The sequence below is a fragment of the Eretmochelys imbricata genome, chromosome 10 (genome assembly GCF_965152235.1).
Source record: "Eretmochelys imbricata isolate rEreImb1 chromosome 10, rEreImb1.hap1, whole genome shotgun sequence".
NCBI lineage: Eukaryota > Metazoa > Chordata > Testudines > Cheloniidae > Eretmochelys > Eretmochelys imbricata.
The window spans coordinates 15,858,115-15,883,307 of NC_135581.1; the positions used below are offsets into that span (position 1 = coordinate 15,858,115).

The window sequence follows — 25,193 nt, forward strand, 5'->3', positions numbered from 1 at the left end:
GGGCGGGCCTACGACAGCGGCCCCGGCCTGCTGCTGGCGTGGCCACGCCCCAGCCTGCCGCTGCGGAACTGCCCCTCCCTAGGTGCCCCGCCGCCTCTGTCTGCCAGCTGGCTGCAATGCCCAGGGCAGCTGCGGAGGCACGTTTTTTTCTACCCCAGAGACTGCAGCACAGCTGGTGCCAGGCAGGCGCCAGGGGAGGTATTTTTCTTCTAGTGGTCCCACATTTCCTTTTGATTTGCTTACACTACCCTGATGGTTTTAGATTATTTCTGCAATACAGGGCAGGAGGCCTGAAGTTTTACAGTAAAGGAACCTGGCTCTAACCCCCAACCTGCCTTTTGGATGAAGGTTGGATGGATTATATTCTCCCCCCTTTAAACTGTTCACTGCTTACCCTGAAAAGCTCATAGTACTTATTCGTGGTACCGCATCATGCCCACATCACATGCTGGGAAACTAAGGAACAGAGGTAGATTTAAGTAGATTCTGCTCAGCTTCACACAATTCAATAATATAGCCACAAAGAGAATGCACTTCTTCTACCTTGCATTCCCACGTGCTATCCATTGGCAAGGACAAAAGCAAGGTTGCAAACATCCTCCTCTATAAATATAACAGATATCTGTGTACTAGCACACCGCTGTAAACAAAAACACTATTTTCTTGGTTTCAGAGTAGCAGCCGTTTTAGTCTGTATCTGCAAAAAGAACAGGAGGACTTGTGGCACCTTAGAGACTAACAAATTTATTTGAGCATAAACTTTCATGAGCTACAGCTCACTTCATCGGAGGGTCAGAGTTTTGCCATTGACTTTCAATAAGCCCAGGATTTGGCCTCCTGGCTCCAAAGTAACCAATATAACAACTGCTTTGTTTCTATAGTGAAAGAAGCTCCTAATTTTAGAATGTCCTTACTTATTCCTTTCCATTGGTGGTAGGGGGTCAGATAGATGGTTGCTTGCTTTCATTCTCAGAAAAGGAATATTTTCTTGAAAGAATGTTTATGGAGTAAGGCTCAGTAAGATGCTGCTTAAGAGGCAGAGGCAGATGTCAGAGGTCCACAATTCATACCATCCTCTCCTTAATACCAGTGTTTAATGTTTCTCACTACTAAACATCAGAAAAACCTTAACACTGAATTGCAATTAATAGTGAAAAGAGAAAATATGATTTAATACTTTCACCTATACATCAAATGTGATTTATCTGAAACGGTTACACAAGAGGCACTATAGCCTAAGATATATAATTTTACTTTGTCATACCATAATACAGTCTCTATAAAGAGTGTTCACCTAAAGTTTTGAACTTCCATATAAAAGAGTTTATTTTTTAAATCTCAGCTATCAAAAAAAAAAAAAAAAGTAATATGCAGGGCCAGCCATGACAAAAGGAATGTATTTACAAGTAAATTCTGGTATGTCTTTATATAGGAGTAATAAAGAAAGATTACAGGATGCCTGTGTTGTTCAGGTAACATTTAAATATGCAAAATGATGGCTAAAACTGTCACTTCTTTGACAAAATAAAAAAGTTTTATGATAAAATCTGTAATTCAAAAAGAAGTGGATTAATAACATTGCCAATGAATTAACAGTAAAAAACACGAATAAAATACACGCAAGGGGCTGCTATTATTGAGAAATCATATCTAAATTGGCTATGTGCCTCATAGTTGGCCTTCCATGGGGACAGTTCCAAGGATGCTCAATCTCACCCATGTGGGTGATCAGTTTCTTCATCTCATTTACAGTAAGTGCAGTTCCAATCATCACCTGTGAACAAAAATGCAAACAAAGTTTAACAATGATATTTTCTCTTTCTCCCTCATGGCAAATTGCTCACAAAAGCTGTACTTCTCCTATTACAGCAGCAGACAAGATACTGTGCAAGACATTAAAATAAAGAGACCTACAGGACAATCAAAATCTCATTTAAGACCATATACAAAGGGCCTAATTCTGCCCTTAGCTGTACTAGAACTGGTCTAATTAGAGACTTCAGTGAAGTTACTCTTGATTTACACTGGAACAAAAGAGCAGGATCAGGACCAAGAGTGTTAGGTGTCAAAATCCACTAGCAACATACAGTCCAATTAAATATACAGTGTATACTAGTAAATATACATAAAATGCAACACTTACAGATTTTCTACAAGCTCGAGACGCAAACATCTGTCTGACCCTAGAGGGCCTGCACATGACTCCTGGGCAATCACTTAACATGAAGATCAACTCCTCTATGTCCTGTGGACCAAAAGTCCAATTTTTGCTTGTTGGCAAGGAAATCAACTTAACCCTTTCAGTTACAGGAGCTGAAAGATTTTTTTTTAAAAGCAAGATAGTTTATCAATGCAAGTGAATATTTCATTTTGTTTATTGTTTGACAAACAAGTAAAAAATTAAACATGCTCCTTCCATAAGTCAATCCATAATGATCCCTATGTGAGTACTAAAATTTAATTAGCGAACAGTCTTTTGAGAGATTTTCTAATTTTACAAAAATTCTAACATTTTAAAAACTGGACAGCTTGAAAGAGCTGACTGTCTAAAGTTTTTTTTGAAGTTGTGTAACTAAAAATAATCATCAAACTTTTACAAACAAAATCTAATTACCATGGCTATTTTTGGCAAAAACAAAATAACAACCAACCCTTGAAGATTTCTGAAATTTAAAAATGTATAATGGTGAATGGCATGGCCTGTATGTTCTTGAAAAATGCCACAAGGGATAACAGACATTTTCCTCTACGGCACACAATACTTTACACAACATAGTGCTTTTTGTTCTGATACTCTGAGATAAACAAGTATTATCCCCATTTTTACAGATAAAAAATTAAGCACTTAGCTATTAAGTGATTTGCCCAAAACCACAAAGCAAATTAGTACTAGGGCCAAAAAGAGAACCCAGTAATCCCAACTGTTAGTTCCCTTCTCTATCAGATCATTTGTTTGCCTATATGTAACCCTGTTACATATAAAACAAGGGTTTTACTGATGCAATGCAAGAAGAATAAACTCAATATCTCTTAGAGTGGCAATGGGGTCTGTTAGGTCACTACCACATGCTAAGAAGAATTACTGGAGGAGTCTATATAATTCTTTATCAATCCAATTTCTTAAACAAATATGCATTCTATAATTTTGCATTAAATATTTTCAAGAATCATAAAAGAAAAACAGTATGCATTGAATATGGCAAGTCAGTATTTAAGACCTTATTTTGCAATACTACTGACAAGTTCTATCAACTTAATCTCGTTTACTGAGCGAGAAGAAGAAAACTGTAAACTTTTCTAGTTCCAGTGATTCTGGATCCAAACTTACCATCTTCATCAATGACAAAATCAAACCCATTTTTTCTAAATATCTCCAAGTTTTCAATCATTATAGTTTCATTTACAGCAGTTAAATTAAGATTTTGTGGCCTACGAGAGAGGAAAAAAATAAATATATATTTTAAACCAAATTACAAAGTTGTGTAATATGACAACAGAATTAAAAACAATTAAATCCTGGCTCTGACACTTAGGCACTATGTCCTTAACCATGTCCCCATAGTTTCTCTGGGTTTTACCCAGGTTTATGTTCAGCACTTCTAAGAGTGAGCCTGGCCTATCTTAAAGAGTGTTGTAGGAATTAATACCGATAACACATTTTGAATATGTAAGGTGCTACATAAGTATGATTATTAAAATTCCTGTGAAACATTGCATTAAGCTTATAAAATTCCAAAATTCTAATACAGAGTGACCAAGTCTGAAATGCAGCAGAAATTTGGTTCTGCAACTGTCAAGCCATGACAACTGCTATAAAGCCTACTTCAGGAGAATTTAAAAATTTTGAGAACTGCAGAAACACAGTACTGGCATTTGGCTTGCCTTATCCTCTCTAAAGGCCTGACCAAAGGCAAATGAGTTCAATGGACAGACTCTGACTCTGAGGACTTTGAATCTGGTCCTATATTCCAATTCAGCAAAGTACTTACACGCATGCTTATATTTTAAGTATGTGCTTAAGTGCTTTAATGTATTGAAGCCTAAAACTCTCCTTTCCTCATGCACACTTCTCTTCTGTCAGATTCCAGCGAGACTTTTCTATAAAATGTTCATACCAAATGTTTCTTTCTTGACGTATTTACTTAAGATTCTGCACTAATCTTCAGCTAAACTTGTCCCTTAAGCTTCAAGGCTTTTCTCAAGTTATTTACAACATTTTGATACCCACCAGACAACCGGCCGTCACAGCCTTGATGGGCCATTAGGAAGAAACAATAAGACTGTGAAGATACTAATCTCTCTCCTTCCTGAGACACTACCAGGTCAGGAGATAAGAACACCTGATACAAAATACCACCTTGGACACTGCTGGTACTTTTCATCTGTAGGGGGATGGGGATCAAACAAAGGTTTCCCCCCTTAGGAAAATCCCTTTTAAGGCTGGGGAGGAGGTTAATTTGGACTCTCCTCCATTGCCTACCCAAGAAGGACTGCTGAAAACCTGAAGGGACAAAGGAACTAACCTGAAAGAAAAGGCAGGGGTGAGACCAGACAGAGACAGGAGTCCAGTCTGTAAGAAGAAATAACTAGAACTCTACTGGAACTCTGCAACTTACCTAAAACAACATTTACAGTGAGAAATTACTTCTTGAAACCGGTCTCTGAGATCTTAAGCTTAGTATGCGTGTTTTGTTTTATTTGCTCAGTAATCTGCTTTGTTCTGTTTGCTATCCCTTATAATCACTTAAAATCTGCCTTTTATAGTTAATAAATTTGTTTTGTTTATTATTAAACCCAGTTTGTGCAATGTCTAACTGGGGGTGGGGGCAAGAAGTTGTGCATATCTCTCTTCATATTGAGGGAGAAGGTGAATTTTTATGAGCTTGCACTCTTTTTATACAGTGCAAGACAGTATTATTTTGGGTTTATTCCCCAAAAGGGGTGAGGACATGAGTGCTGGGTGAATCCCCTCACACAGAGCTGACTTCAGTCTGTGTCTGCAGCTGGGTGTGAACCTACCTGCGTATGTGTGCCGCAAGAGGCCGGAGAGCCTAATTCAGCAAAACAGGGAGAGGGAATCCAGGCTGGTGGAACAGGTGCAGCTCATGAAACCCCAGGACATCAGATGGCATCCCCGAAGGGTGGGGGGGGGGTCCAACCCATCATACAGAAGTTCAATATGACTAAAACTGTACTTGAAAGTTCCAGAGCATTACAATCTACTTCACTGGAAGTGGAGTTTCACTACACCCATTTACTATACTAGGTTCCAGCTGTTTCAAACCAATGTTAATAGTAACACACTAAAGACACTTACGCTATCAGCTTCTGACCTTGGAGAATGTTGTGCTGTTGTAACATCTCAAAGTTGTATTTTTCATCAGTAGCATGTTGGTCAATTATGAAGAGATCAGAGTTCAGCTTGGCTACTATAAACCCTAAATTGAACTGACCTATGATTTCCATTTTTGCAAACATCTCTTTACTGTATATAGAAAAACAAACAAACAGATTATAAACTATAACTCACATGTAAAGATTTTAGAGCTATCTGCCTCCTTTTCAATAGGAAGGGATAGGCCTCTCTACACCACTGACAACCAAAATATTTACTGTCAAGAATATCTGTGTCTCAGACCCTCACTGTCCAGTCCCCATCTGACTCAGTCCATCTCCAAAGCTTCTCCACCCCCAAACTTTACAGTATTTTAGAAGAGGCAACATGAATAATGGGCTCCACTCAGCAGAATACCACCAGAGAAATACCTCAATAATTGTAAGTTTGGTGTTTTTTTGGATACACCACTTAACATACTCCAGATTATTACTAAAGAGGAGTTTATAAAATGTGAGGCACTAGCTGTTTATTATGCACATTACCATATTCTACATGGACCTATATGTTTGCAGAAGCTTGAGTTACCTGATGAAACAAATTGCCAAAAAGGTGCTGACACAGTAATGTAGGTTTGTCATTCATATATAAACCTACATCTCCAAAATTAACAAGCAGATCAAAGCTCTCTTGTAAATACTGTTAACCTATATTTTTCATCAACTTTGTTTATCATTTGGTTAACATACCTTAACAAGAAGGTGCAAAATACCTGATTTCTTTTCTTAATTCATCCTCTGCTGTTTTATTGTCTCCAGGGCTAATCTTTGCTCTAAATCTTCTATAATTCTGTGTTTCTGCCTTTTTCTGTTGCTGCTGTATTAGCCTTTTTAGTCTTTCTGCTAAAGAGCTCATAGAGAACTCAAGTGGCACAGTTTTCTTTTTAATTTCAATTGGTACATCAACGTGTGGCACTGATGCACGGTGCTCAGCACTCCTCAGTTCTGGACAGCTGGCTGCCTTTAAATTAGCTTGCTCACTTTTAAAACGCTTCACATTTGGGGGAAAACTATTGGCTTGCTGAGGTAACTCACTCAGTTCATTCTGTTCACCCACTTGGGTCAATTCATGTTCAACCCCTGAAAATTTGGCATCATATTCCAATGATTCCTCACTAAGTTCGACAGTTTCAAGACATACACTTTGAAGCTCCTCTTTTGAAATAATGAATTCTTCTTCAGGTGAACTGCCTGCACTTTCATTGCTGAGGCAGCTACCAACTTCTGGAGTACTAAAGCCAACATTTGACTCTGCAGATGTGCTACCACATCCAGAATCTGTGTCATTTTCTAACTTCCTCAAATCTCTGCTAGTAACTGAGTATGTATTTGAGTCCATCTGCCTCCAATGTTCAGACTCCTTGCTGGAGATGGACTCTTGACTCTTTACAGGACTTGAAGTGTTAAGAAATGACATAAGTTTTCTCTTCCCTGGGGAGTTGGGTTGATTTCCGACATTGTTAGGGCTCTGAAAGCTGCTCTCTGTCATTTGATGGAGAGAGAATGACTCTCTTAATTTGACAATAGTCATTGCTCTTTTCTCTTCTCTCTTTGGATTCTGGGCTGCAGAATCAAGCAGCATTCCTGTTTGAGGTTTTTCTGTTTCTTCTGCTACTATCTTTTTGAAGTTACCTAATAAAATATGAATGGAGTAAATTGTAGATTTTCATTAAATGCAATTTAAAAAAACAAAACAAACATCGAACATTTGGGGGACTGAATGACTCATTTGGGGGAAGGGATATGGAAAGGGAGAGACTGGTAACAAGCCACTATAGACAAACCCTTAATCTCTGGGTCACCAGATTGAACGTAGCCCTGGTTAGCAGTGCTGAAAGCTGTTACCATTTGATAGCTGTTCAGTAGCTTTTTTTTTTTATTTTTTTTTAAATAAATCTCATATCCAATGGACGGCAGTGAGGAATCTGGCACCACAAATGCTTGTGCTACACCTGATCAGTGGATAATTAAGGGACTTCATCTACCAAGATGCAAATAGGCCAGCACCAAATTTACTTAAAGGCAACCAAAGGAAAATATAAAAAAGAAACTAGGCTTGCACCCAAAGCTGCTTTTTTATTATGTATAAAGGAAGCCTGAAAAGCTTTTGTGTGATGTGTATGTATATGGTGATAGTGGGGTTTTTTGTTTGTTTGTTTTAAACTAATGGCAGATCAATGTTGACAACATACTCTGCATTGCTGGAGTCTGACTACAAACTGTGGACTAGAAATCTGGTAATAAGCTTGTCAATTTCATTAGTAGGCATATTTGCTATCAGAAAGTTAATTTTAAAAATACATCTTTTTCATCGTTCTGAGCTCTCCAACATCTGCCACACCCACAGTGACTTCCAGAGTTAACATTAATGTACCTGTAATATCCAGCAGTTTTTGATTGATGTTAAGTTTGTTGACACTGCTACCAAACATTCCCACAAGAGAGGTCTTTAAAATTGCTAACAAAACCTTCTCCTGTTGCAGTAAAATTTGCCTCTTGTCAGGAGTTACATTGATGTCAACACACTCTAAAAATAAAGAAAAGCTATTAATTATATTTCAGATTAACTTATACTATATTTTTGTTCTTTCCATCCTTGGACTGAAGTTCCCTTATTTTTGCCCTCTTTATTTCACAGAGTAAAACAAAAGCCACTGGTAATATGGATAATATGGCTGTAAATACAACACTGCAAAACTACCTGTAGATCCAGCAACGGTGGTGAAAAATACTGCTTCTGCATAGCAAGACATTTTAAGTTCCACAATATTTAATTCTACCCAGCAGACTGCCTTTTTCACCCTGGTCTAGACTGGCATAGAAAGTTACTTCTGGTTAGTGTGCAAACAATAATAGAACATGTTCCGATAGATAAGAAACATCTTCACAACACAATAATAAGTACTCATCTAGTTAGTCCAAAAGCTACTTAAAACTCCAATGATTCTAAAGCTATGCAATTGCATATGTTACATATTTATTATTTCTAGCATTTTACAAATGTTAATGGAGATTGATTAGAAGAACTCACCAGAATCTACACAAATGTTAAGAACGATAAATGGATATTGGTGCTTATTATACATGTGGTAAACTTCATTCACAACTTTGGAAATCTGCACAGAACACAGAGAACAAGTGATACCATTACTTACTTCTATTCTTTACTGATACATGTTATCTAATGCAGTAATAAACAGACTTCAAGCATGATCTCGCAAATTCTTATTCACATTATTAGACCTTTACTCACACAAATAGTCCCACTGTAGACAAAGAAGCTAAAGTGAGTAAGTATTTGTAGGATAAGACCTATGTGTACAAGTTTCTAATCTGGTCATTTCCTGGGACTCTTTTGACCAACCACCAGACATTTATATCTTTCCTTTACTAGATCAATACAAAAGAAAGAAGTAGTAACAACAATTACTAGGTCTAAACTGGAAAAGAGAAACAAGGAAATCAAGTAACTGTGAGCAGGGTTGGCAGAAATTGCTTTTTTAAAATAAATTTTGACACAATATTATTGATGTTTATTTTAAAGTATTTTTTAATTTTTATCGATTAAAATTTTCACAGTTATACAAAATTAGGGGTTTTAAGCATTTATTTAGATTTTGAGCTACTTAAATTTTCACATTTGCAGAAAGTTATGGGGGGGATCAGACAATTATGGGAGAGTGGAAGCTGAGATTTAAAAACTTAAAGCTTTATAACCATTAAAACACAAAACTGTCAAAATATATGAAGTAAATATCTTTAAATGACACTAAGTTCTCAAGCAACATTTTTCTTATTTTGCCTATCTGTAAATTCTGATTATTTTTATGGAGTTTTTTGTATTGGTTTGTGTATGATGAAATCAACGTTACCAGCTTCTACTGATAAAAATCTAATCCTTCCAAGCCTAACTATAAGCAATATTCTTAAGAACTGTACCTTTGATTGGTCACATGGTCGCTGATTGACAAAGAAAAATTGTCTCTCTGTTGTACTCCTTCCAACACCATGATCACAATGGGAAACGAAGCCTGTAATACTGTTTAACATTAATATTGTAAGGGTAGGGCTCAATAGAAGAAAGGAAGAATAGAAACTTTTAAGAGTCAATGCTAGTTCTATAGAGGAACATTTCTGACCAGACTAAAAGCCAAAACTATTACATGTTTTCAGTAAATACCTATATGTGGCTTTGCTCCTCACCCCAGCTTAGCAAAGGCTAATAGTTTACCACTAGCAAGCTCTCCAGCCAACTGAAAGAGTAGCATTCACTGACTTCAGAAAAAGCTGCATTCATGCTTTTTCTGCCTTAAGGAGAGTCAACTGTGACACTGATTTTGAGGACACGGTAAACCCAAGCATTTATATGGCTGTTCACAAATCTCTTGTATATTAACCATTATAAATTCTAAAAAACTGCACTTTTTAATTTAAAAGAACTTCTTTACTCAAGTTGAACCATATTCTACCTTGTCTTACACCCAGGCAATTGTACTGACTTCAGTGATGATGTACAGGCATAAATGAAGGCACAATTTGACCCATAATATATAATTATTCAGAACACTACATGTGGTGACTAATTCAGCAGAAAAATAGGGTAAACCAAGAAATATTAGCCCCATCCCTCCCTCTCCACATACATTTAACTGGTTTCATCTTAATCCTGAGTTGTAACATGGAAACAAACTACGTAAAACAAGCTAAATTACTTATTTCCACAGTTGTAATGTGATAGGTATCAACTGTGCTTTTCTAAGTTTTCTAGTCACTGCAAACCACCTGAAACCTTGGATTTCCTTTAAATCAATTACCATCTTAAAATGCATTTCTGACAGCAGTGGCTTCCCACTTACGAATAAAGATTCTGTGGCGTATCAGTGGAGTTGAGGCCATATTCTTCACAAACAGCTTCACTAGGAGGTAGCTGAACAAAGGGAATGAGGCTTTGCAACTGAAAGAAATTTAAATTCATAGCTATTCCTTGGTGCAAGAACATCAAAGATCATTTTAGTGATTTAAAGTCAGTGGGTTTTTCATTCATTTTTGCCTTTGTTAAAGTTTAACTTCAGTCAGAAGGATGATAATTGATTAAACAATTATAACTATGGCCTTCTTTTCAGTTCCTTGTTTTATTGTCAGGATCACAACCAACTTGGCACATGGTAATTATATTTTTTTAAAAGATGACTGGCCAGACTGAACGAAGGAAGTACCCTCAAGCACACAACAGGTTATAGTTACACTGTTAAAGAGCACATGCAAAAGTATAAATCCCTAACAACTCTTCCTCTTAACCTGTATTTGACACACAACTCCAATGTTAAGTGTTCTGCTCCCCCTTTCATGCCAACACTCACTCACTAAACCTATTCAAGATGGAAAAAATAGTATTATTTATTCAGCTTCAGACTTCCCAGCCATAAATGAGCCAATCAAGATTCATGCCATATCAGAAGACAACATCATCAGATAAATTTGTATGTTCTGAATGAATGATAATACAATTGATAAGACATCCCATTTGAAACACAAGGTACCTGAAACACAGATATAATTTTCTTCAATAAAAAAATCTTAATGTAAAAAGAAAAGGAGTACTTGTGGCACCTTAGAGACTAACCAATTTATTTGAGCATAAGCTTTCGTGAGCTACAGCTCACTTCATCGGATGCAAAGCTTATGCTCAAATAAATTGGTTAGTCTCTAAGGTGCCACAAGTACTCCTTTTCTTTTTGTGAACACAGACTAACATGGCTGTTACTCTGAAACAAATCTTAATGCAGTTTCTCAGTTAGGACACACATACTTTTTTCTGTTTTTGATTCAGCACTTTGGTCTTAAAGGTGCAGTAGTATATAAATAGATACATGTAACTTAACATTTTAGTTGGCTGACCCATGGAGGACATCCAATTACATTTTGGTCTGGACACTCACTCTCAGGAGGAACAGGAGTTAGGAGCATTGCATGGAATAGCACAAATGGGCCCCAGAATGGGAGGAGATACTTAGTACAATATCATTCATTAGCAACCCCACCAGCCAATACAGTAAAAATGCTTGATAGCTATGACATAGGGCTGGGGGCAAGAGTGCATTTACTGCTTTTGTCTTCCTTTTTCTACTTCTTTCCACGAGATAGTTATAACAGATTTATTTATAGCAAACATTTATTAAGCATCAAGCTGCAAATGTCTACATCTGCTGACTGCTATTCCAGTTTGGAAGATAGCCCACAACTTTAAAGAATAAGCTTCTAAATATCATAGCAAAAGGCTGCAAAACTCAGACATCTTTCTACCCTGCAAAGCGAGTCTTCCATAGCACACCATGCTAACATTTTTATAATTATGCTTTTGAGGATTGGAGAGGATACCTGTGGTCCATATATCACAAAAATTAACAGATAACCAAGCTTAATCTCTCTCAAGCACTTATTAGAATACTAATTTTACCAGTCTCAACAGAGGTATTAAGATTTACGCTCATCCCACCATTCTGTATCTCTCGTTCTGCAAAGAAGGTAAAACTGTGACAACAAACAAAAAAAGCAGTCTGTGGAAACTGCACTCTCCTATTCAAACTATAGGGTGTGCTAGAGCACAATGATTATTACACCCTTCCTCCTATACCTTAAGACAGCTTCCTGCATAATGGTTTATACAGCATCTTTACTCATACTGTATTTAATTAGATTTTAGCATATTCTTGCAGCTGCTTTTTCTCCCTTTCCTACAGTATTACCTGTTTTTGCCCAAATATTGCTCCAATGTTTTCCTTTAGACTACAGCTTCCAGTGGTACACACCACTGAGTGTTTTTTCCCTTGGCCAACCTGATTGGTGCAGTTAATTCGAACTCCCGTTGAAATGATACAGTATGCTTGTAATATTTGGACCATTTTTGCATATTCCTATTAAAGAAACAAAAATTGAATATTTTTATGAAACAGAAAACACATTAATAGGCTATCCTATTTAGACATTTTAAAATGTCTATCTTTGCGTACATCACATTTTTTTCCTCACTTCCAAACCGGGTTGTATAGCTTTATTCTGAGATTCAGCTACAACTTCCAGAAACCCTGCAAACAGTTTGATTTTTACATGCAAAAAATAAGAGGAAGATTAAACCATATTTACAAGATATATATTAAGTAGGTAATTTAAAACACTACATTTTCAAATTTTAATTATGCAATGCTCATTCCTATCTTGCTTTCTTTCTCAAATTTGAAAGTTTTGTTAATGTAGTTCTACATAAAATCTGTGTAAAATACGTAAGAAAGGCAAAAGGGAGAGTCCGTTTTATTATTTCACAAAGATCTGTATAATATTATAATGTAAATATAGAGTCGATAGATGAAAAAGTATGCAAGATTTAGATGCATCAAACCAACACTTAAAGTAAATGTTAGTACCACTAATGAGAAATTAGATTGAAAAGAGAAGAATCTTAGACCACATCTTATTACTTATGTTGAAAGAGATAAAGTTCTAGAATAAAATGTCTGAGCTAATCAACTCTCTCTAGCACTAAGGTATACCAAGATATAAAGGAAAGAATGATTTAAATTATATGTATTTATTTTTACAAGGTTTAGATTTGCAGGTTATCACATTTTTTAAAAGCAGAATTTCCAGGTCACTAAACCTTTTTAATATTTCGTTGAAATTCCTTGTGCCGCACTGGCAAGGTATAAAACAATTGCTGCACGCTAACAGTTGTTCCCTGTTGTCGTGGGTAAGGAGTTTTCTGAGTAATTTTTCCATTGTGATCAAATACCAGACGAGTTCCAACCTTTGCAGATTTGTGACAAGTAAAAATGGTAACATCACTGGAAGAGGGAAAAAGAGGCAATAGGATTATTAATTAAACAGTAGCTTTTCTTTATCCCGTCTACAGTACCGAAAACTTCAGGTATTTCTATTCACATTATGCCAGCACCATTCACACAACTTTAATTAAGGTTAAATCAGAGTTTACATTATTAACTCCCTTTTGTAACAATTTCTAATAGATAAATATTTGTTCTGGATTGAAACTTCGTACCACAAATAAGTTCGCTAAGAAGCAAATTTCACTTCCCCTTCAAGATTTTTAACCAAGAGTATTCATAAAAACACAAACAACACTTTGCAGACCTTCCTAATTTTCCTAGTTACAATGCAAAAATCTAAGTTTTTATCCCTTACATACATCTTGTAGATAGACCATGATGTTGGGCTTTTGATTTTGATTTCATGCTATTTGGATACTACTTTTCTAATGCAATCACAAAACACTGTAATATTTGTGATGCACAAGACTGTATGGGAACACTGCACTTATTTCCAACACGCAGCCAATTCAAGAGAAATCATAAAACAAAGTTTTAAAGAGTTACAAACTACAAAAAAGCAAATGTTTGAAGAATATTACTTTGCCTTTGCACAGCACCTGAGGATCAAAATGCATTGCAAAACATAGCCCTTGCAAAACCTTATGTATGTGCTTAACTTTAAAATTGTGAGTTTAATAAGACTAATCAGATGCTTCATGTTAAGGAAGTGCATATCTCTTTGGAGAATCAGGGCATCAGTTATGTGTTACCTGAACAATTTGTTTCCTTTATACAGAACTTACAGCTAAAAAGGATTGTGGATGCTGAATGGATTCAGGCAGTCTTTGCAGTTTGGGATAAATCTATGTCAATTTCAAAACATTATTTCATCAATCACTGATATTTGGATCAATTTATTCAGCCATGTAGGTTTATACAGAATGCTTTGCTGAGTCCTACATATTTCAATAGATTCCTGTAGATTGTGAAAGTTGACCGCTTCTAAGTTAATAGGAGGTTATTCACAATTAAAGTGTCTCTGGATGCTGGGAGATCACAATAAATATCTAACTGTTATAACTGCAGGAGTCAAGATACTCAGTCTTCAATAATTGCAGAAGCCTCCACTAATTTGTTACATTTACATGATAAATCACTGTATTTACAATGAAGGATACTGCACATTAAAAGAGCCAAAGGACATCTTGGGGTTTTTTGCAATTAGAGTATGAACGGTCTTTTTTTTTTCTTAATGTAGGCCCGGATTCAGGAATGCACTTCTATACGCCTTCAGCACTTTACTATATAGGGATGCTTTAAAAATTGACAACCTTCCACCTAACCATAGCTACTGCTGTTCTAACATTGTACTACTTATTGGATTTTCCATTTAAAGTTATAGTTATTTGTGGTAAGAAGAAAAATCACCGCTTAAATGGATTGTCCCTGAACATATATTCCATAGAATATCTATACAAAACAAAACAATACATTTTAACAATTGTTAATTTGGTTGCAGCTCAACTGAATAACATGAGACCCAGCAGAGTTTGGTCTCATCCACGTGCATTGTAACCGCGTTACAAAAATATTCTTTAAACTGGGCAGATTACTATATCAAGGTAAACTTGTTTTTAACCAAGTTATAACACAATTTAATCCTGTCCAGATTTGCTGGGTCTGGATCATTAATAAATTAAATATTGTAAGTAATAATTTAACAATTTAATAAATTAATAATTTAATTAATACATTAATTAAACTGTTATTTTTGTATTGCAAAGAGATCTTAATTCCAACAAATTTACCCAGTTAAAAAATAAGATAATAAAGGAGAAAAACAAATAATTGGGTTCTTGTTTAGTTGAGAAATAACCCAATTACAAGTTTCCAAAGTCTTGTTTCATTAATAACTAATAAAGGACAATATTATTACCTTAACGCACACAGTGAACTCAGAGCTTCACCTCGAAATCCAAATGTTCCAACATGCATTAGATCAGAGAAATCTTGTATCTTGGAAGTATAATATTTCAGAGCTGGAAAAATGTATTTAAAATATGTGTAATTGTATCATATCTTTCCAAAATGACATTGATGTATGAAGGTATATTTTGTATCTTCCCAAAGAAACAGAAAACTTTGATGCTTATACTATCTTTTATGTAACTATAGCAGAGTCAAGTAGATAATTAACCAACTATTCACTATTTTTGCCCCCGTTTTCTGCTTGCAAATAATCTGCAAAATTCTCCAATGTAATTCCAAATTATTTATGCCTTCAGTAAATAAATTTTAGTCTGCAGATCCTTTGCAAACGGTTTGTTGAGAATATTTGCCATTTTTGAAGTGTTGGTTAGTTACATAAGTCACATAGTATTGTTTCTGCTTCCTGTTTGGATGACTTAAAATCTACAAATTGAAAATTTTACCGTCAAATATACAATTTCAAGCTCGCTTTCAGCAAATATTCAAGCTTCAAATTCATTTTTCATTAATAGTTATACTTGTAAAATGTGACTGCTTGAACTTTTAAAGAAAGTGAACATGAAAGAGTAATGAACACAGCTGAATCAAAATTTCCTTGAGACTCTGAATAAGCATATGCAACAATTCCCCCCCTACACACACACACACACACTGTTCACCCCACTCTAAGGCATAATTAGGTTCTGGTCTTCACATGTGTACGTACCATAATCATAATGACACCAGGATGGATAATAAAACTAGTTTTACCACAACTCTTGCAGGAACATGTGTCATTCTAGAAAGGTTAAGTAACATCTTAAAGAGATTAAACTTGAATTTTATAAGAAAGAAGTGGTTTTCTCACTGCAGTTATCAGTTTGACAGATAAATCACAGTTTATACATAATATAAATATTCTCAGACATTTAGAACAAACATAAATTGTGAAGAATTTAACTTACTTAAGCCCTCAAAGTTTTCTTCCTCTACTCCACAACCATTATCTGAAACTTCTATTAGATCTGTTCCATAATCTTTAAGCTTTAGGTCTAAAAATTGTAAAAAAGATTGTTTTCATTCAGTGTTCATGAGCAATATTTAGAATGTATAGCATCACAAAGTCAATAATGCATTGTAAACTCTTCAACAGCCATTTGTTTTCTGAATCAAATTAAACAAGATTCACAGCTTTCAAGAGTTAAGTTATTCAATTCCAAATCAACCCTGTACTTTCTGCTAGATTAGCTCAATTTTTTTAAATTTTCATGCATGTATTAGAGTCTTCTGCTCATAAAAGTTGCCAGCCTGGACCCTAAAATCCTCTATTTCTTGGAAGAGGTTAAGAATAAGCAGCAACACAAGCTTCCTCATGCTGCTTTGTTAACATGTCTGAACTCTAACATGGAGGAAGCACTTCACACATGATACACTAATAGTTGAGTCTCCATCTCCATCCAGATCCCTGGCCTCCTTGCAGAGACTTGAAGAAGAGCTCTGTGTAGCTTGTCTTTTTCACCAGCAGAAGTTAGTCCATAAAAGATATTACCTCACCTTGTATCTCTGATGAGAGTATCAGTTAACGTTAATTACGGCTGTAATTTTTGTGATGCGGAAACTTGTCCATTGGGAACTAGACTTAAACCAAACTAATTTCTGATAGTCCACTGAACAGCCATCAAATGGTGGTAACTAGGCTGGATTCCATGTCAGATTCTGATTACATTTGGTTTTCTAGCAGTGTAGGACATGCTGCAGCAAGCTTCCAAAACAGGTCTAATCCCGCAAACTTTTATGCCTATGCTTAACTTTACACAATAGTAATCCCGTTAATTTTAGATAACATTGGGCAACTCTACTTTGGACCCAGCCATGGAAATAAAGTAGTACAGCCTCCACAGATCCAACTGTAGAACTGGGACCCCAAGTGCTCTATGCCTTAGTTTTCCCATCTGTAAAATGGCTATAAACATACCTGGTCAAATGCAAAGCATTTGTCCTGAACTGTTTGCAGGTGCAGAGCACTCAGAAGTTACAAAGCAGTATATGAGTACCAAGTGTTAGTCTCACATGAAATTAAAATAACAAGTTTACCAATATTAGTAGCTCCAGCATCTACACCGTTTTCCACCAATTCCTTCACTGCAGTGCCTAGATTCAGTACAACCTGTCCTGAACAGATCTGGTGAACTGATTTATGATCTATAGGCTTGATGGCTTTAGCAGGCTGTGCACTAAAAGAAAAAAAGCGATTAAGAATTAGATGTGAAAAAGGTTGCTATCATTCAGTACTACTTCCCTCACCGCAATTATGGCAACTAAAAACACACAGTTAAGAACCAAGTAAGTAGAGGCTGCCAGCTACAGTGCAGTCTCATGAGTGTTAGGGCTTGTCAGCGCAAACATTTAGTTTGCGGCAAGCTAGGCTGTGAATGGACCCTGCACTAGCCTACCACAGACAAAGGGTATGTCTATATTTAAAACATTTACAGCAGCACAGCTTCAGCAACACTACCTACACCAACAGGAAGGCTTCTCCCATCCATAGAGGTAATCTGCCTCCCTGAGAGTTGGTAGCTAGATCAACAGAAGAATTCTTCTGTCAACCTAGCACTGTCTATGCTGGGGGGGTTAGGTCAGTATAGCTATGTCTCTTAGGGGTGTGGATTTTTCACACCCTCAGAGATGTTGCTATACTGATATAAGTTTCTACGGTAGACCAGCGCTAAATAATTAGATTGACTCAGGGCTGTGAAAAATTTCACCACATGATCACCATAGTTAGGTCAACCTAACCCCAAAGTAGAAACACCTGTGTCAATGGAAAAAATCTTATACTGATCTATCTACTGCCACTAATGGAGATGGATTAACTACATTGACAAAAAAAGTAATTCTGTAGACATACCAAGCATCTACATAAGAACAGCCACACTGGGTCAGAACAAAGGTCTATCTAGCCCAGTATCCCATCTTCCGACAGCGGCCAATGCCAGGTGCTCCAGAGGGAATGAACAGAACAGGTAATCATCAAGGGATCCATCCCCTGTCACTCATGCCCAGCTTCTGGCAAATAGAGACTAGACACCATCCATGCCCATCCTAGCTAATAGCTATTGATGGACCTTTCTTTTTTGAACTCTGCTATAGTCTTGTCCTTCACAACATCCTCTGGCAAGGAGTTCCACAGGTTGACTGTGCCTGAGGTGAAGAAATACTTCCTTTTGTTTGTTTTAAACCTGCTGCCTATTAATTTCATTGGGTACCCTCTAGTTCCTGTGTTCTGAGAAGGAGTAAATAACATTTTCTTATTTACTGTCTCCACACCAGTCATGATTTTATAGCCCTCTCTCATCTCCCCCCTTAGTGTGTTAGTCTGACTGGCTGATGCAGCTTTAGGGTGCCAAAGGGCATAGTGGGAGCACGGCACGGCCGCGCGCCGCCGGAGGAGGGCCCCGCGCGCGCCACCCCCGAGGGGAAGATGAAGCCACCTCCGGGTGCAGGGAGAGGAGCCCTCAGACGCCTCCTAGTCACGAGCACCTCCCCCCACCGCGGGGAACGGGCCTCACCAGGGTGCCGGGGCCTCCATAGAGTCTCTGCTCCCGGCACGCAGGCGGCCAGGCAGGACTCCTGGGACACAGGCCAGCAGCGCGCCAACGTTAAGCCGCCTAGGACAGAGCCCACAGCAGCACAACTCCTGTAGGCTCCACCCCCGCGCGATCATTGGCCACTAGGAAATCATATTCTCCAATCGGAAGCAAGCTCCATTTTCCCGCCTACTGATTGGCTGACCGGTCTGCCCAATCGGCAGAGGGATCTCTGCTCTTCGCCCTATTGAGATCCACCTGGTTGCATCAGTCACTCATTCTGACCAGTGGGATGAGGGTAAAGGAGCGGGGAGGGGAGGGGGTTCTAGTTGGACCAATAGCTTGTGCTTTGGTGTGAGGGACTTGTCCGTGGCCCAATGGAGGACAGGTTGAGGTGGGCGGGCAGCTTCTGGGCCGGTGCCTGCTGCGGTGGCAGCGTAGTGTGATTGACTCAGTCAGGCGGGCTAGGTGCGGGGCTGTCGCGATGCCCATGTACAAGGTGAGGCCCTTTCACGGGGCGCCCGGGGCGGTGCGGGCCGAGCAGCTCCCCACCTGTATGTACCCGATGCAGAACCTGCACCGCGGCCCGGCGGCCGCTGCGCCACTGCACCAGGTAGGAGCCGAGCGGGAGCAGGGCTCCTGAGGAGCGCGGCCGCCGCACGCGAGCGGAATGGAGGCCTCCTTGCGGGGAGTGGCGGGGGGTGGGCTTCTTCTAGGCTGGGGCGGGTGGCAGCCATGGCGACTGCCTGTCCCTGCGCCGAGAGGGAGCGGTCCCTCGTCCTGCCCCTGTCCCCGGTGAGGCCGGCCCGCTTCCTCCCGGGAAGGGTCTAAGCGGCCCCTGGAGCTGGGCCCTGTGGACTCTTCCCCGCAGGGAGGGACCCGTCTCCATTGTGGGGGCGGGGGCGAGAATCCAGGCAGCCCGCGGAACCCTCAAGCCCGGGGGTCGGGGGGGGGGGGTCTCCTCAGTTTCTGCACTGGGGGAAGCCAACCGTTGCTTTGTGAGTCCACTTCCGGGAAACCTTCGTCTGGTGGAACTCTGTCCCGGCCTGCCCGGCTGCGTGCTCGGCAGCGTCTTGATAACGCCGCGCCTCCTTTGTCAGCAGTGAAGTTTGCCTGCCCGTAGTCGCACGGGGTCTGACTGTGTGAACGCTGAATGTTGTGGGACCTGTACTCTCAAAGCCCTCTGCGGATCTTACTAGTCTCTGTTTTACTAGTGAGGAAACTGAGACAAGAAGGTAAAACGTCTTTCTTGGGGCCACAGAGAGTCATAGGCAAAGCCTTCGGGGTTCCTTGGCCTGGACTCCGTCTCTCTTTGTGGAAGGGTGTTTCAGAGTCTGTTTTATTTTTTGAAATTAAGATGTTGTGTCTTGCCTTTATGGCTGTGAGGGTAATCATAGAATGTGAATCAAGTGTAAGGTGATAGCATTGTTATCCTGAAAAAAGAAAAGGAGTACTTGTGGCACCTTAGAGACTAACCAATTTATTTGAGCATAAATGTCCTGAGTTTGGTACCAGTCTGCAACAATATGTTTGAGAGATGTTAATTCCCTATGTATCTTAATGGATTATCTACTCAAAACCTAAATATGGCAGTATAAATGTCAACATTGTCAACTATTTGCTGATTATTTTAGCAGACATCAATTTTATGTTCTTTATGCACAGTCTCAAACCAGCTTGCCTACCTGGGTGCCAAAAGTTCCAGTTCTTCCTTTCCAGTTGCCTGACCCTTCTGTTTCCCTGACATCTTTAGGATATTTTTAAAACTTCTCCATAGTGTGTTAAAATGAAAGGTTTGATGTGACTAGTGTCAACATAAATTCGTATGAGACTTGTGCACAGTTCGTTCAATGATACACATTCATTGTATTGATGTATTGGATTTGAGTGAAAATTAATTTAATCTAATTCTTTCCCTCTAGGAAGAGGTTGACCCATCACTTCTAGCACTTGAATCCCGCCAAGAAGAGATCTTAAAACGCTTGTATGAACTTAAAACTGCTGTCGATGGGCTCTCAAAAATGATACAGACACCAGATGCCGACTTTGATGTAACGAATATAATCCAAGCTGATGAATGTGCTCCTTTGACTGCAAACACAGCAGACCTAGATTCAATGCTTGGGAAGGCAAGTCCAGATTGGTATATTATCAATATACTTGTGTCCAGTGAATGAATTACCTTTCATGAAGAGGTTTCTCTGATCAGTAGTTAATTTGCTTTACATCCAGGTTTGAATAAGAAGGGTAAAAAACTGCAGGCTAAGTAAAATTTGAGATACTCAAAACTGATATGTACAAAGACCTACTACTGCTCTTTAAAATAAAATCTGTTCAGTTTGGGTTATTTGAAACCTCCGGATCACAGAACTGTAAGCTGGACTAGTTGATCTTGAAATTATGGCCATGGCACTAAATCTTAGTTCTGCTGAAGTTAATGGACTCTTTACCTTGGACTTCAGCTAGAACCAGGTTTTGACTCATAATGAGCACTGTGTTTTTTATTTTAGAAATATTACTCTTTGGTAAGGAAGTTACTTAAGCAGATATTGTAAATGTTAAAAAATAAATGGAATGCTGTAAGGTTTACGATATACAACTACATGGCCTGATAAATTTCTTGTTCCACACCAAAATGTACTTATTGAATGTGTCTGCAGTGCAATGAGGAGTTACACATTAATATCTGCTAAATATTATTTACTTTTGATGCAGGATTATGATGCTCTGAAAGATATTGTGATCAATGCAAACCCTTCTCAACCTCCATTGTCACTGTTAGTACTGCACAGTCTGCTGTGTGAGCGTTATAAGATTTTATCAGCTGTTCATACACACTCATCAGTGAAATGTGTGCCAGAAAACCTCTTGAAATGCTTCGGTGAGCAGACTAGGAAACAATCACGTCACGAGTACCAGTTGGGCTTCACTCTCATTTGGAAGAATGGTAAGAACAGCATCTAATTTACAGAAGGGGAGTGTTGGCTTGCAAATGGTTAAATAGTTCTAATTTCAAGCACTTGCTTCAGATGAACACAGCATTTAAAAGGTCATTCAATTTGAAAAATCACACTTCCATGTGAATTTTGTACCTACTATTGCTACAAGTAATTCCTAGGGTTACTAAAAGAGAAGTATCAGAGCCTTTTTTCTGTGTTTCCTTTTGACAGCAGTTTGTGTATGCTCAAATGTGTGTTGTTCAGGTGTATCCCTCATCTGCTGCTCTGGAAGGAGCTTCCACGAGCATGCTCTTCCTCAGCTCGGAAAGAAATGTAGGGGTGCCAACCCTCCTGGTTTCGCCAGGAGTCTCCTGGAATCACACTCGATCTCCGGAGGCTACTTCAGCCAAACCGGAAGATTTTGGGCACTAACAGTCTGGCACGGCAGCAGGGATAAGGCAGGCTCCCTACATGCCCTGGCTGTGCACTGCTCCAGGAAGCGGCTGGCACCATTCCTGTACCCCTGGGTTTGGGGGAGGGCAGGGGGTCTCTGCGTGCTACCCCCGCCCCAAGTGCTGACTCCGCAGCTCCCACTGGCCAGGAACTGTGGCCAATGGGAGCTGTAGGGACGCTGCTTGCGGAGACCCACTGCTAGAAGGATGTGCTGGTCACTTTTGGGAGCCGCCCAAGGTAAGCTCTGACCCCCTGACCTCTTCCTGCACCCCAATCCCCTGCCCCAGCCTAGAGCCTGCACCCAAACTTCCTCCCAGAGCCTGACCCCTCACCCAAACTCCATAGGTGCTGGAACTAGTAGTGTTGGGGGTGCTGCTGCATTATATACATTATATACAGGGTTTAGTTTGGTTCAATGACTCTCAACACCCCCACTATGCAAATTGTTTCAGCAGACCTGCCAAACTCCCTCCCAGAGCCTGACCCCACACCTCCTCCTGCATCCAAACTCCCTCCTAAAGCCCAGGCTCCCTCCCACACCTTAGCCCCCTTCCCTAGCCTGGTGAAAGTGAGTGAGAGTGGGGGAGAGCGAGTGATGGAGGGAGGGGAGGATGGAGTGAATGGGGGCGGGGGCTCAGAGAAGGGACGGGACAGGAGCATGGCCTCAGGGCAGGGGTGGGGCAAGGGTATTTGGGTTTTTGCGATTAGACAGTTGGCAACCCTATATACCAGTAACAGCAGCAACAAAGATGAAATAGCAGAGGCAGGTGTGTACACACAGAAAAGTGAGGAAGGAGTAGGCTTGAGTTGAGTGCTGCTCTTGAGCATGCATGAAAGATCCTTTAATAGAGCAGGTGAGCAGAATTTTTTTTGTTTAAAGAGTGATTTTGTAATTTGCCTCTTATAGTTTGTATAGCAACTTCCACCTTCTCTGTATGTGTGTATACATCTATCTTACTATATGTTCCATTCTATGCATCCAACGAAGTGAGCTGTAGCCCACGAAAGCTTATGCTCCAATAAATTTGTTAGTCTTTAAGGTGCCACAGGGTTGTTAAAATAAATTGATTTGGGAAGGCACTCCAATATTATAGTGGTAAGCACCATGGAAAAGCTCAAAAGGAAATGAATCATTCTTTTTTTAAAAGCAGTTCTTGAATAGCATGCAGTAAGGCAGGCATGGGGCCATGCATTGAGCAATAAGAAAGCAATATTGAAGAGCTGTTTAGAGTACTGAATGAAGCAGGGATCCTGTGGGGAAAAGTGTGATCATATAATTAAATTATACATATATAATTAAAGACTACCATAATATATATACACAAGTGGGCTGAATTAAGGTTGCAATATTCAAAAAGCAAGAAAGGTATACACAAATAACCCCTGAAAACAAATTCTGTTGGATAGCATCATCTTGAATCCATGCATTATTCATCAGTAGAGCGGGAACCCTCACAGACCTCTGCCCCTGGAGTTTATGGAGTAACTGATAGAAGTAGTAGGTATCCTCTGTGTACCAGCCTGAGAGTGGGGTACACTTTGTCTGAAAGCTGCACAGATATTTGACACTCAAGCACGCTGGGTTTCATTCCAGGCTCTGTGGAGTGGAGTCTAGTGGGCAAAAAGACTCCTCTCCTAGCCCTTGGCACACTTTGTTGGAATCAACCAACCGTCACCTCCACATTGCCTAGGCCCAGTGAATCACGGAAAGCATGAGAGAGTTAGGTACCTGCTCTTAAGCAGTTTCCTGGACCTAGCACAGTCCAGAATTCACTACAGGGAAAGTTCTGCTCAGCCTCAAACGGCAGCATGCCCACTGAGAACAGAATCTTCAAGGAATTTAGCTGTTAAAATCTAAGTCCCTACTGAGCATGTGGAAACTGATTTTTCAAAGGCTTAGAGCTTGGCCAAATTTGGATGTATTATCACAGCAAAAGCCCTCCTCTTTCCCAAACTTCAGGGCCCTGCTCCATAGTATTGGGCAGTGGAGGAAGGAGGTGGTGCTAGAACTTCTTCCTGAAAAGGTAGGCTGAACTTAACAGAAGCAAAAGGTATTTTTTCCTAGACTCATTCTTGGAAACAGCTCAAATGTGTTTAAAAAAAAAAACAAAAACAAAACAAAAAAACCTTGAGACTGAGACAGACACCTAGAATGGAAAACTTCAACCCAACAGGGCCAGTTATAAATAACTGAAAAAAGGGTCTTCTAGGGAAAACTTTAATAAGCAGCACTAGCAACCCTGCCTCTACTACTAATGAACCTTCTCCCTATATGTAATGTAAACATTTGTGATGCCAAGTGTTCTTATTTTTGTCTTAATTTCAGTTCCCAAGCCCCAGATGAAGTTCAGCATTCAAACCATGTGTCCCATTGAAGGAGAAGGAAATATTGCTAGATTTTTGTTCTCCTTATTTGGCCAGAAGCATAATGTAGTCACTTCAACACTGATAGACAGTTGGGTGGATACAGCCATCTTCCAGCTGAAGGAAGGTAGCAATAAAGAAAAAGCAGCAGTCTTACGCTCCATGAACACCACCCTTGGCAAGACATCCTGGCTGGGGGGAAATGAACTCACTGTAGCAGACATCGTGGCGTGGTGTGCACTTCAGCAGACAAGTAGCTCTAATGCTGTCCCAGCCAATGTACAGAAATGGATGAAGTCTTGTGAGAATTTGGTACCTTTCAACAGTGCCCTTAAACTATTAAAATGAGTTTGCACTCTTCAAAGAGGTATTCTGTAGTTTTATTCCACCTCATGCCTGCTGTGAAAGTCTCGTCTAAAATGTATTTTAGTGAGATTGTTTTTTGAAGTCTTTGATCAATTGTAAAATCTTATACCAATAAAGACATCACAGTTGCCTTTTGCTTGTAATCTTATTTGTATGAGATTAAAATAAACACAATAGCCTGTGGTGCCAGAGCTGTTTGTTAAACTAGTGGTTGTAAGTGTTGAGGGCATGTTTTGACCCCAAGCTATCCTGCACAGAGATCTAGGAGGCTTAGAGCTAAAATGCTAGATGTAAACATT

The 25,193-nt window shown here is 39.3% G+C and overlaps 2 protein-coding genes across 8 annotated transcripts; one reads left to right on the forward strand and one right to left on the reverse strand.

Moving 5' to 3' along the window:
• Window positions 1-724: 724 nt before the first annotated feature.
• PMS2 (PMS1 homolog 2, mismatch repair system component) lies at window positions 725-18,909 on the reverse strand. Of its 4 annotated transcripts, XM_077827868.1 has the most exons (15): window positions 18,755-18,909; window positions 17,280-17,419; window positions 16,151-16,237; window positions 15,154-15,256; window positions 13,049-13,232; window positions 12,141-12,308; window positions 10,251-10,348; window positions 9,334-9,433; window positions 8,426-8,510; window positions 7,769-7,921; window positions 6,108-7,026; window positions 5,318-5,485; window positions 3,329-3,429; window positions 2,144-2,313; window positions 725-1,774 (listed from the first exon to the last, which is right to left on the reverse strand). In XM_077827868.1, the coding sequence occupies exons 1-15, from the start codon at window positions 18,907-18,909 to the stop codon at window positions 1,634-1,636; spliced, it is 2,772 nt and encodes a 923-aa protein (XP_077683994.1). In that variant the 3' UTR covers window positions 725-1,633. The 4 variants fall into 4 exon arrangements, 3 of the variants coding, with proteins under 3 accessions (XP_077683994.1, XP_077683995.1, XP_077683997.1); XR_013347273.1 differs by lacking the exon at window positions 725-1,774 and having other exon boundaries at window positions 2,177-2,313; window positions 5,334-5,485; window positions 18,755-18,865; XM_077827869.1 differs by lacking the exons at window positions 725-1,774; window positions 2,144-2,313; window positions 3,329-3,429 and adding an exon at window positions 4,523-4,616 and having other exon boundaries at window positions 18,755-18,865.
• A 251-nt stretch (window positions 18,910-19,160) lies between these two features.
• Window positions 19,161-25,024, forward strand: AIMP2 (aminoacyl tRNA synthetase complex interacting multifunctional protein 2). Of its 4 annotated transcripts, none has more exons than XM_077828452.1 (5): window positions 19,189-19,271; window positions 19,873-20,007; window positions 20,695-20,901; window positions 21,488-21,719; window positions 24,491-25,024. In XM_077828452.1, the coding sequence occupies exons 3-5, from the start codon at window positions 20,794-20,796 to the stop codon at window positions 24,874-24,876; spliced, it is 726 nt and encodes a 241-aa protein (XP_077684578.1). In that variant the 5' UTR covers window positions 19,189-19,271; window positions 19,873-20,007; window positions 20,695-20,793; the 3' UTR covers window positions 24,877-25,024. The 4 variants fall into 4 exon arrangements, with proteins under 4 accessions (XP_077684577.1, XP_077684578.1, XP_077684576.1 ...); XM_077828453.1 differs by having other exon boundaries at window positions 19,210-19,271; window positions 19,876-20,007; XM_077828451.1 differs by lacking the exon at window positions 19,873-20,007 and having other exon boundaries at window positions 19,161-19,271.
• The last annotated feature ends 169 nt before the right edge of the window (window positions 25,025-25,193 follow it).

Coding starts and splice junctions, on each gene's coding strand:
- AIMP2 (XM_077828450.1), top strand. CDS start 19,257: ATGCCCATGTACAAGGTGAGGCCCTTTCACGGGGCGCCCGGGGCGGTG. Junction 20,902..21,487: donor TAGATTCAATGCTTGGGAAG/GCAAGTCCAGAT, acceptor CTTTTGATGCAG/GATTATGATGCTCTGAAAGA. Junction 21,720..24,490: donor CACTCTCATTTGGAAGAATG/GTAAGAACAGCA, acceptor TCTTAATTTCAG/TTCCCAAGCCCCAGATGAAG.
- PMS2 (XM_077827868.1), bottom strand. CDS start 18,909: ATGATCGCGCGGGGGTGGAGCCTACAGGAGTTGTGCTGCTGTGGGCTC. Junction 8,511..9,333: donor GACCATGTGACCAATCAAAG/GTACAGTTCTTA, acceptor TGTTCTGTGCAG/ATTTCCAAAGTTGTGAATGA. Junction 7,922..8,425: donor TAACATTTGTGTAGATTCTG/GTGAGTTCTTCT, acceptor CTTTATTTTTAG/AGTGTGTTGACATCAATGTA.